Below are 12864 nucleotides of genomic sequence, written 5' to 3' on the forward strand. Positions count from 1 at the left end.
TTTCCCTTCTACTATTTACTAATATTTTTGAAACAGCATACTTATGTATAATTATTACTGCTACTGATACAACTCTGTTCTTCAACTAGAACATATTTAATTTTAAAAAAAATTTAAAATAAGTACAAAAAATATTAAATTCTGCTAAATTTAAAAAGGAACTGATATTAATGTTACTGATAAAGATGTTCACTCACACAAAGTAAAAAAGAATGGAAAAATAAATTTACTGCACTAAAATAATTAACTCACCAATTCTTTTCTAGGACCACTTTCCATATAGTATGCATACGGATAAGTATACTGCAAGGTGTATCGACACTATTTTAAGAAAAAAATGCTTAAATAAAAGCTCAAAATTGTGATAAATCATTCCATTCACATTTCAATTTTACAAAAATAATGACATTGATAATGTTTATTGCGGGTTAAGGTTAATGCTTATTGCCATGGGTGCTACTTCAACTAAAAGTTCATTTTCTTCTAAATATTTTACAGAAGACAATCTTTTTTTAATCCTTTAAAATAATATAACTTTTTAGGGTTCATTTAAAGTTTTTGGAATTATCAAAAAAATTAGAAACTTGAACTTTGCACAAAATCGCAAATTTTATAAACGCCCCTTTCACAGATTTCAGAAGTTCAAAAATGAAATCCAGCGAAATCTATCAATAAAATATTTCTATTTTGCTAATAAATTTCAATTAAATCTATTTGCAATTATTATTTGGTGTACCAGACAAGGATGAGAGTGGTCAGACAGGAAAAAGGAGATGTTCCAAAAATACTTTGCAAAATCATGCGGAAAAGGGATGATATCCAAAACTGCTTCAAAATAGCCCCTGGAAGCCATGATATTCCAAAATTCAACAAAAAATGGTTAATTTACCAGTTTTAAAAGTAATACGATTTTTTTTTTAAATGTTAATTACGTATGAAGTAATTGGGGTAGTGGCATCTATTTTTCTTAAAGCATAGTATTCATTTCTTAAAATTCAGATACAAGAAAAGGTAAGGAAAAGGGGGAAAACTGTAGTTAGAAAATTAGATATATATTAAAGCATTCTGTTAAAAATATTTAGGGCACATTATTGAAGTTGGAGGTAAATTGAAGGAAAATAATTTAAATTAATTTTTGGCACGATATTTAATTTCTGTTATTATTGCTTTTCATTTGTTACTAACATACCACTTTGTACAAATTTACTGCATTGAACCGTTTATAGCAAGAGTGTTTACTCCTAAATAAGTTTTAATTTTGAAAAAGAGGCAGCGATTTCTAAGATCTGGGTCCTTGATAAAAGGTTGAGGGAGCAAGAGTTCAATCTTTGCTGCATCTCTCAATAATGTCAATTTTTCATATAATTTAGAGAACAATATCTTTTTTAATTAAAAACATTTGAATTTATAGTTTTGAAAATGAGAACCCAAATTTTAAAATTAGGTTTATTTGGTAAAAATGTAGAACATAGTTAAAAATTTAAGTTTTCTTTATGTGGTACAACATACTTTTCATAACACGAATTGAAAATCTACATAAATAAAACAAATATACCGGGTGCGGTAGACAAATAATGAGACTGGCCACCGCGCGGCGCCCCAGTCACTTGCAGTTTGGTCTCCACCGGCTGACATGATGGTGGGGGAATCTCAGCTAACAATAGAACCAGTCCACAGTCGCATCAGAGCTCTAGACCAGTGAGGGTCGAGCTTTGCGTAAATGTTGTTTGCATGCTTGTGACACTTGTGAAAAAGCAGGAAGATGGATCGCTCCACACAACAGCGGTATGCAATCAAATTTTGCATTTGCTTGGGCAAAACGAGGTCTCCGTGAATAAATTTACGGTCCACGAAATTGTTATGCAAGATTTGATGATGAGGAAAGTTTGAGCAGAATTGGTTCCCCGAGTGCTCACTGCCGAACAAAAGCAACGACAAGTGGACATTTGCCTGACACGACTCCTCCTGACTTCTTCCTATTCCCGAAAGTAAAAAGAAGTCTGAGGGTCATCGTTTCAACAATATTCTGTGACATGCTGTCACGAAGGCACTAACTGCGATAACTCCAGCGGACTACAGTGGGGCCTATAAAGCTGGAAAACATGCTGGCAACAATGTGTTGATCCCCAACGCGACTACTTTGAAGAATATTAACGTTTTGTATGGGCCGTGGTAGCCCGATCGGTAGAGTGTCGGATTCGGGGCCGGAGGGTCCTGGGTTCGAACCTCGATGGTCGAAGACCCACCGTCGTCATTAAAGGGGACTGGGCGACGTTAAATATGCTCGTGGTCTCAATGTCCTCTAAGTGAAACGATATCTCTGGGGGTGCTAGTACTAGGTAGCTATTAGCTCCTGGACTAGTTCTAAATTCTCATTAACTGTTCGATCCGGTGATGGTGCTGCCATCTATTGGTATATAAAATAATGGAGGCAAGGCGCTTAGTATGCAGTCCTCGACATAAATACAGTTGTAGTCAGTTGTGACTCGGAATAGGAATAGGAACGTTTTGTACAAATCGGTTCCATACATTTATTTTTCTAGACTGAGTCTCATTACTTATCTACTGCACCCTGTAATAGGGGGGGGGGGAGTCATAAGGGTCATTCTTCAAAGAGTGTAACTTTTCTGTCACATGCCTTTTACAGTAAAAATTTTAAGGAACAATTCATTTAACAATGATTTTTAATTTCATCAAAAATCTATTTAAACCTGCCAACAGTTTTTTTAATAATAATTTTTATTTTAGTATATTTTTGGTTCACAACATGTGAATTCTCACTTACATGGAATGTCTCACACCTTGTGTGACTGTTTATGTTGCTTAAGACTGTCCCATTTTATGAAAAAAACTTCCTTTACCCAATAGATGGCGCAAAATGTTGCACCCTGGTTGTGACGAAAGCATCATGCTCGTTGTACGTTTTAGCCGCAAACTAGTTTTACAACTGACAGGATTTACGCGACATCCAGAAAAGGGGACAAACCGGAATTTGTGTGGAGGAGATATTGTTCTTCAGAGGAGTCAGTGGGAGGAATGTCTTTCATTGTTCGAAACACACCCCTCAAGTGCCTTCAGGCATTGACGGCGCGAAGGAATCGGAAAAGCAAACAAAACCGCTGCAGAGAAATGAGATGAGAGCATTTTTGCTTCGATTTGAAGTTTAGATCAGAAATGATTTCGTTATACTAAGGGTTCATCTTTTTAACCGCGGAAACTTCGGTAAATTTATCGCAACATATTTTAGAAATGTCTTCTTTTTGGCTATTAAATCTACTAATAAAAGTTGTCAATCTAATGTAGTTTTTTTTTTTTAAATATTAATCTTTAGAAGCTTTGTTTCCTTCATGCTGCATTTATAGAAATTGCTAAATAGTAATAGAAAAGACTGGAAAGTTTGTTAAATCAGACTTGGACAGTTTAAAAGAAAATTGTGTTTGAAAGGTCACATTATTTTAATCTTTACGAAGAATTTTACCTTTTGTTCATGACAAAGGTCCACAAAAATTACCATGGAATTACAGAGAAAACTTGGTGGTACGAATCTTTTAAAATTTTGAAGAAGAAAACATAGTTTTTTACGGCATTTAACAGGGCCCAGTCGTGCAAAGAGGGGGAGGAACAGCCCCCCCCCCCCCGAGATCGATCTTAGTTTTCGCCTAACTTGGAAATAGTCGGGGGGCTACGGAGGAAGAAACTGCAAATTGTGATAAAATTATGAAACTCAGCATGCTTGTAGACATTGTATAAACAAAAATTTTACAAAGGGGAGGCATTCCAAAATCCCCCCCCCCCCTGGCTGCCATTTTTGGTCCAGAACCAAAAACGGCGATTCTTTTTAAATTTTCGTTATTATAATTTTTTTAATCATTGGTTGTGTCATTCCATGGATGTTTATTACATTTTTTATTATTTAAAACTCCAAAAAAATCTAATTTCAGAAATAACTTCACAAAAAATGGTTTTTTAAAAATAAAATCAATATTTTTAAATTATGAGTTCTCTGAAGTGAATTTTTCCCCCATAACAGAATTACAGGTTTCTGAGTTTGAAGATACATTACATTTGTGTTATATCAAAGTAGGATTCCAGTTATCCAAACTCTAATTGCCCGAACTGTCCAATTATCCGGTCATGATGCCCCTCGTTTTAAATGACTGAGCACGCATAATTGAAACTATTTGAGAAGGGTATAATAGAATAAGGACTTGAAGAAAAAAGAGAGAAAAAAAATTAATTTTCAGACAACATAATTCTAATAGAAAGAAATTTAAAGTTAATTTTAAATTTCTGTTCATTATTATTATCACTATTGTTGCTGTTTTTAATTCTCCGTCACCCAATTGATCATCAGTAAGTTTTTCTCATTTTATAATTAAAAAAAACAAAAACATATATATATATATAAACAAATTCAAGTTTTGGAGCACCGTATCAAAGCTGGTGCTTTTAAAATTAAAGTTTATTAGATCATAGATTTCAACTAACTTTAGTATCGTTACTGAAACTTTGAAGGAGTTGATTTTGTGTGTGTGTTATATACAAATATACGTGTACAATATGCGAATTTTGTATTAACTTATCCAATTATTTAAGACATTTTTAAACACCCTTTTAACTGTTCCAGACCATTTCTTAACAATATATTACCGTTTCTTGCATAAACAGCTGAATTTTTACCGTATTTTAAAAAAAACAGCAGTATTCAAACGATGCACAATATCAATTATCAATGGGAGAGAGGGACATGAAAAAAAAAAAAAAACAGTACGGTACATATACAGTATGCAGTAATAATAAAGCACTACACTGTAATAGTACTATACAGTATTGCTGTGCTATCTTCGATCAGTGGCGGATTTACATTCTTTTCAAGGGGGTGGCGGTTGAAAAACGTGGAAGCCATATTTCTCCCCTCAACCCACTATGTAGGGGGGGAGGGAATCAATTGCCCCCTTTTAGCCTGTATTTTAAATTTTAATCACCCCCTATCGCCCCTCACAAACTTATCGCTCCCCTCAAGAGTTAAATCTCCCTTTTGGTGGCTATCACCCCCAGGTTTAGAAACCACTGTTCTAAATCATAGCAAAATGTATCATCATACCAGTATAGTGTAGTCCATGGAAGAAAAAGGTTGGAAGATACATATAGAAATATAAAAATTATTAATGTTCAAAAAAGAGGGGAGGGGCGAGCTTCGGTTTCAAATTAAAAAGTGGGTAATGCTGTCCATCTTCGACTACACTGTCTCAACTTAATTTAAAGCAAATTTGTGGAATGTACTTGATTGAAATTAATAGCGAAAGCTAGTAATTACTTTAATTCTATATTATTTGTTTTCGAAGATGACAGTTACGGAGGGGGCGGTCGTCTCCACCACCCCCCTGGTAAATCCGCCAGTGCCTTCGAACCATTTTTTAGAGTTTCAAGCGTTCAAGAATTCCTTATCTTGTCACAAATTTTCACTTTTTCTTTCTATCTTCACAAACATAGCATGAAACAGCGTGCTTTGGTGCAGAATATTTCATCACCTTTCATATTTAGAATTTAAAATATTAAAAGAAAATTGTGGAGTTGTTATTTATACACACTAACAAAGCGATGTTTTGACTAGCGCTGGGTGGGAACTAGAGCAGTTAGTGATGCTAAAAGGATGAAAGTATATTCACGAAACTAATATTTAGTAGTAAATAGCGAAGCCGTCATTTTGCGCCACGATTCCTTTCCAAAAGTTTTCGTGTTGTGGGTGAGAAATTTGCGTTAGCTCTAACATTCGTTACTCGAGAAAAACTCGCGTTATAGGCATTTGGCGTAAGTTGAATCGCTTTGGAGCGGAAGCCGACTGTATATGAGAGATATAAATGTTCAATTTTGATTGGGGAAAATGTAAATTTATCATACATTTCACGACAGTATATTTTTGAGTATTATAGTTTAAAGTTGGTTGTATTCAAAACGTTGATCAGAATAAAACATGCGTCTTGTTTTGCCACAATGACTTGAGCAGAAAACGGACAACCAAGTTAGAAAAGTTACTTATTGGATTTAGTTCAAGCACTTCTCTGCTTCCCAAACGTGATGAAATTTTAACTAAATACTGATTTTTTTTTCCTTTTGTTTTAGCAAGATTAGTGAACTCCCCCCCCCCCTTCGATGATGAGTAGTCATTTGATTGTCATCATTTTTATTTGGAGGAGAATGGAATATATACTATGACTACGAGCATTCTTCGGAAGGGCTAGAGAGGTGAAAACCAGGAAAATATGTAGCAAAAAGAGAGATCCAATGGGGTATTCCCCCAAAAATATTTTAAAAATCAATAAAACGATCCATCCTTCCTGGATTTCGTTTCAAAGTTTATTTCAGGTCCGTCATTTGGGAAATCAGGGTGAGGAGGGGCCATTGGAACCCCCTGGATTTTAGAAATATTTTTAAAAAAAGTAGTCTTTTTGTTCATATTTTTTGTTTGTTCCTTTAAATATTAGGCAAATGTTTGGATAGGTAGCCTCTCCCCCGGAATTTTTCCGGAATTGAAGTTACCAAAACGTATTTTAATCAAGTTTTAGTGATTGGGGGGGGGGGGAGAAATGATTGGGGGTAATATGAAGGAAACTTTGGAAATTTAAGTTTCAGAAATAGAATAGTAGATTATCTTTGATGGCAAGGCGAAACGATCGGAGACCCTCACCCGGAATTTTTTTTTAAATTTAAATCCTGAAAAGGAATGTTTGTACGGTCTTTAATTATGCAAAAGGAATAGAAGGCACTCCTGTGAAATATTTCCGAAATTGAAAACTTAAAAATCCATTTCTTTGCTATTTTTAGGGAATGGGATAGGGTTCTAGGAACTTCTCGAAATATTTCCAAAATTAAGTCCTGAAAACGCAATTACATGACATCTTTCAGGATGAGGGTTGGGGTTAAGAGACTGTCTCACAAAAAAATTCGATATTGAAGTTCCAAAAACGAACTTTCAGACAATTTTAGATAATGTTATAGGGAGGTTTTTTTCGACTCTTTCGCGGCAATTTGTAGGGATGCAAGTCCGTAAACCAAAATGTAATAATGCTGAGGGATCATCAGGCTCTTTAAATTCGCCACTACGCTCAAGTATTGATGCTTCTCTAAAATGATTTTTTTCCTCTACATATTTTAGTTTTTAAACTGTTTAATGATATGTTTTTGAATGTGTTCTCTTATAAGAAATTCTTCGCGACTCCCTTGGAAGTCACAACATGCTGGTTGGGAACCGCTGATCTGGAGCATTAGTAATTAACCAAGCTAGTCAATTAATGGTTAAAATTTTTTTTTCTCAATAAAAGTTGTACTGTACACATTCATATCTTTAGCATAAAAATGTTTGTAATTACTTTGGTATAAAGAAAAAAGCTTTAAAACTAGCATTTAACTATGTCATTACTACAGGTAGATCGTGTTTGTTAATTACTGGCGTTGAAGGCATTTTAGATCAATGCATGTAATCGACCAACCTTCAATAACAAACAGCATAAATGGATAGTTATTAAATGCATTTTTTTTCCTTCACTGAGAATAAGCATTGATCAGCATATCTCAGTAAATGAACCTGTAAAATTAAATTTAACCTAGAAAAAGGTAATTCAACATTTTATCTGATAACAATTTGCACCAGTAAGAAAAGTGACTTCCTTGAAAACTTCTAGATGTCTCTGTAAGTATATCGTACGTAACCTTCATAATGGTCAAATCAAAACCTTTGTTACAAGTTAGTTCAACTTACTGGCTGATGGTCAGTAACTCGCGGATCACACTATAATACTTCCTGTGCAATTTAAATAAACGCTTATCAATATCATGTTTACTTAATCTGTTACTTTTCCAAGTCTAAAACTTTAAAGTATAAAATTGAGATGAAGATTTACTTAATCCATTTGCACAAATTTGACATTTTTATGCTTGTATTTGCAATTTATTCCCAGAATTTTAAGCTTTGTCTTAAAATTTTGATACATTCAAATATAAAAACCATTAAACGTTACATAATATACGAAGTACCTACTTTCTAAAAAAGTTTCGTGTCTACAAGGTAATGATTTGAGCCTATTACGCGTACGCACACAATATGTAAAAATCTTTACTTTTCAAGTTCAATTTTTTTTTTTTTTTGAAAGTTCATATATTATCATACATAATACTTTGCTCTTTGTTATAAAGGGCAAATATATGCACAAAGATGTCACACCTGCGCAAATGGATTGAGCAAGGTTTTTTTAATTAAATAAGAACTATTTTCAGATCATCTTTGTCCTTCGTTAACATTAGAAAATATTAATTACTTCTTGAAAAATAGTTAAAATCGTTGTTGAAATAAAATATCACGAAATTTTAATGATCTCTGTTGCGTCAATTTAGAAAGATATTCATTGCGGATTAGGAAAGATTGTGTGGCGAGCACTCGTAGGCCAACCCTCCAATTCTAGTTCACCCACCTGTTTCTAAAAACACGGAAAATACACACGGGGACGTCCTCCCTCCCCCCTTTCTCTTTCCTTGACTACAATCACTGCCGCCTCGAGCCCAAGCTACAAGCACTGACATCCGATACCACTGGCCATCACTTCGGGCACACGCAAGGAAAGCCTCTCTTTTTCGCAAAATCTGCAAAACTGACTGATGGCGATATTTGTCCGGCGGGATCTCCACGCGATCACGAACAATTGGTTTTAGAGAAAAAAAAATCTAGACTGATTTATGAAGAATATGAAGGAATGAAACTTGTTACAGAAAGTTTATGGTCCATATGGAATCATTTATTAGCATAAAAATGAGAAAAAAGCCGAGCTATTAATAAAATAGACCTTAATTTCACGTATCCTTACTTATTCGAGTTTTTGACGCCATCTATTGGCACTTTAGGCAACTATAAGATTAGTGGACAGAATCGAGTAAGTTTCAGAACACGTGAGCATTGAAAATTTTTTTAATGATATTTACAAAATATTTCAATTGCAATGCGTCTACATTGTTTCTATGGTTCAGAGAAAAAAATCTCGAATCTCTGTGTTTAGATGATTTTTCATGAATGTGTTTAAGAGAAAGATTTCATATTTGACAAAAAGTACTTTTTAATATCATTTTGTAATAAATGTAGGTAACTCAGCAGCAATTTACTTCATGCACGTTGTTTTTTACACATTCATCTGATATAGTAAAAAGTTTCATTGCAATCCGGCGCTTAGATTTTTTTTGTCGCTGTTCCCAAAGAGTCAAGTTTAGCATGTTTTTCTACCGGAACAGCCTTAATAACCTGTTTAATTAATTTTTTCGAATCGCTACAGAAAATTTCGACACAGAAAATGTAAAAACATACACTCACAGCAAAAGTTGTGATCTTTTTCCTGATAAATGATTAAGATAATAGCAACATTTTCTCCATTTTACTTCTACCTTTTAAAATAAGAAATGAGTACTAGTACATTCTGATATAATTTTATATCGTCAGAAAGCAACATTTACTACACTAAAATCCTGATTGAATGAGAAGTGTGAGAATTGCCAAATTCCGAGTTCTTTAATCTTTTGTACAGTTAATTAATTGCATGGAAACTGGAGGTAATTTTTTTAAAAAATCATGAAATAAAACTATAAGAAATAAAACTAGAAGCATTTTTTTTTTTTTTTTTTTGATATCAAATCAGTATGAAATCAAAACTTAACAAAATTCATAATTGCAAAAACGAATTTGTCTAAAAAGGGGCTAAAATAAAACCTTTTTTCTACACAACACACAAGTATGATAAAAACATTTATTTTCCATCGTTTTTGAAACATTTTCCTTACATTTCATTTCAGAACATTTATTTCCCCCAAAACTGTTCTGACCACTTTCTCTGTTGACCACTTCCCTTTGTCCACTTTCCTGATATATTTTCTTAATATTTCTTTCCTTTTTTTAAATTATTTAATTGAAACTTTTATATTTTAAAGTTGCTTAGATACTAAAAGTATTGTATTTTTATATTATCTAATACTGTTTTAACTGAAAAACAAATAAAATACATATCACACCATATTGTCAGAAAAACGAGTACAGTTTTTAAACTGGGATACATGCTTGCTAAATACAACAGTGTTCTTATTTTTTCTCCTCTTTAATCTTTACTTATTAATGCTTATTATTTTTACAATTTTAGTTTTTTTTTTTTTCGATTGGAATATTTAATTCCCAGTTTCTAGTTTTATGCGTAAATAACACAAAACACAATAAAATTTGGAAACAAGATACATACCTTTGCTAGTAAGGCAGCAGCATTTCTAAGATATTGCCAATCTATCCAAGTTCCTTCATTAGCCATTACTTTTTCATCTATTCTATCTTTGATTTTTTGGAGTGTCTGTTCTTCCAGTCGAAGACTCCTTGCATGGTTTTCCCACTGAAAATATCAATAATAAATACACCCAAATTTTGATGACATTTGTAATTTTGGACATCTTTATATTTATTTATATTTTGGGGGGAGGGAGAGGGCTTTTGGAGATTTTGCAGTCCATTTTTTGTATAAAATAAAATTCCTCCAATGATTTTGGGCTGTATTGTGCAAAACTATTCCTTTTTTATAGAATCTAACAGACCATACTCACAAAGATGGCACGATTTGTCAGAAAAACTGGTTTTTCAAACCTCTTCTTAACAGGCGATGCTGTGATTTTCGGAACTAAAGAAAAATTGCGACCTCTTGTAGTTTTATGAAAGAGAAATTTTAAACTACAGTAGTTCATCGTTATATCCCTCATTCGGATATAACGCTCTTTATGTCTCCCAAAATGAAATATTAAAACCTAAGAAAAAACCTTGCTTTAAGCTTTAAACCATTCATGAAAACATATGGTATTACTCAGAAAAGGACTCTTTCTTCTTTATTTTGTCAATAAACAAAGACGAAGATTTTTCTATTTTTCTGACTTCTCTAGAAAAGCAGCGGCAATTCCTGTCATCCAAATGTACTGGCAGTATATTTCAGTTTAAGAAATAGTTTGGAAACTACTTGACATTTGCTTTTGTAGTAAGAGACAGCAGGCTAGTGTCATACTGGCCCAAGTATAAAAGAACATACACCCTCTCTGATTGCATTTTAGTACAGAAAAGATTTGTGCTTGGTCGGGAGGGATTAGCATCAAAGAAAGAATGATCTGGACAGGCAAAAGTTTTCTGAAAAAAAAAAAAATCTAGTTACTTTTACTTTTCACATCCTTTCATCTGCAAATCGAAGGGATTAGAAAGTCTATTGGGAATAAGAGGACATTGGAATGCTCACTCTTATCTCACGATAGCTAAGAAAGATCGTCTTCATTCGCCATTTGATATTTGTACCTCTCTGATGCTGAAAATTTACTCAAATTTAAATTGTGTTTAAATTTTAATGCATGTGACAGCAATTTGTGACAAACAGTGCATTTGTGAACTACATCAAAACCATTTGAAAATCATGTGATAAAGAACAAATGCTAATTTACCTGTTAGTTGGACAGATAACTATTTTTAATGAACTTGGTTACATTGCGCTTTTCCTTTGTCCCCCGAAAAGCGCGATATAACGAGGGGTTACTGTATTTTAGAATTCATAAAACTAAGGTTAACGTAGCATCAGGTATAAATACATTTCTTCTTTCAACTTCTTCTTTTTTAAGTTAATATTTATTTCCAACATTAAAGAAAGTGTCAATTTGAGATATAATTTCGTTGTAAATACCTACTTTTCTTATATAAAACATGCAGGGCCGTATACAGGGGGGGGTCTTAGGGTTCATCCCCCCCCAAAAAAGTTCCTTTTGAGATTTAATTGTTTTTCTTTTTTTTAATTTCCAAAAAATTGTTCCAAAACTCAAATGTCTTTCATATCTTGTTATAGATAAAATGTTTACCATTGCACAATTAATTACATGAATATTGCTATTGGTGCCAATTGTTTGTAGATAATATAATTATTAACACAAAATAGTTCCTCAATTTTAATGTGTAAAAAAATTCATTTCCATTATTCAAATGTTTTATGCTCATTTTTTTTACAAACACTTATTATTATTTTTTTAAGATTAAAAAAAGCAAAAACTAGTCAATAACCTGACCTACATATCAATAAAAACTTAACATTCATTTAATATTTATACATGGGCGCCCATATGCAAAGTTGCAAGGGGGGGGGGGCTCAAATATTTCCCCCGTGGAAACTGATTTCAGGACAGATTAGAGTCATTAAAATTTGACATTTTTAATAACTTATTCATTAATGGCTCAGGAAGAAATGTTTTTACATTTTTGCAAAGAAAAAGATACTAAAAGCAAGAAAGTTCTAATTTCAAAGGGGGGACTCGAGCCCCCCCTTGCACCCTATATGGGCGCCCTTGGCTTTATAAACACAATAGAGCATTTTTCTGTTATTTAATGCTGAAAGACTTTGAATGTTTTAGTTTCATCACTAAAAATTCCTATTTTCACTGGAATACTAGCAAATTCTTCAGTTGCTTACCATATACTCGCATATAAGTTGAGAAATTTATTTAAAAAATTGAGGTTCAAAGTTCGGGGGCGACTTATACACCTCAGAGCAGAATTTCCGAAAATTCTTACATTTTCCTGATTTTAGTCCATTCCTTTTAAGCAGATGCTAAAGAAGTAAATACTCAAACATTCTGCTATAATTTTACACGGTCTGACTGTGAAAGAAAGACTAAATAATTACAATAAACGGCTGGCTATGTGGAAAGTGCAGGGATCGCTGTATTTACAATTTTTTCTGATAGTCGCTAATTGATGCTCATTTTTTTTTTTAAATTGCAAAAGTGTAAAATTTTACTGATATAAAATCAAAATAAAAGCAACATATA

The 12864-nt window shown here is 33.1% G+C and overlaps 1 protein-coding gene across 1 annotated transcript in view; it reads right to left on the minus strand.

Moving 5' to 3' along the window:
• Nucleotides 1–12864, minus strand: part of LOC129220253 (potential E3 ubiquitin-protein ligase ariadne-2-like) — a 47543-nt gene that overhangs the window by 5678 nt on the left and 29001 nt on the right. Inside the window, exons 11-12 of the mRNA XM_054854628.1 lie at nt 10269–10412; nt 253–321 (exon numbers count right to left, since the gene is read on the minus strand). Of these exons, the coding sequence (XP_054710603.1) occupies nt 253–321; nt 10269–10412 (213 nt within the window). The remainder of the gene's footprint in view (nt 1–252; nt 322–10268; nt 10413–12864) is intronic.

The sequence above is a fragment of the Uloborus diversus genome, chromosome 4 (assembly GCF_026930045.1).
Source record: "Uloborus diversus isolate 005 chromosome 4, Udiv.v.3.1, whole genome shotgun sequence".
In the NCBI taxonomy this organism is placed as follows: domain Eukaryota; kingdom Metazoa; phylum Arthropoda; class Arachnida; order Araneae; family Uloboridae; genus Uloborus; species Uloborus diversus.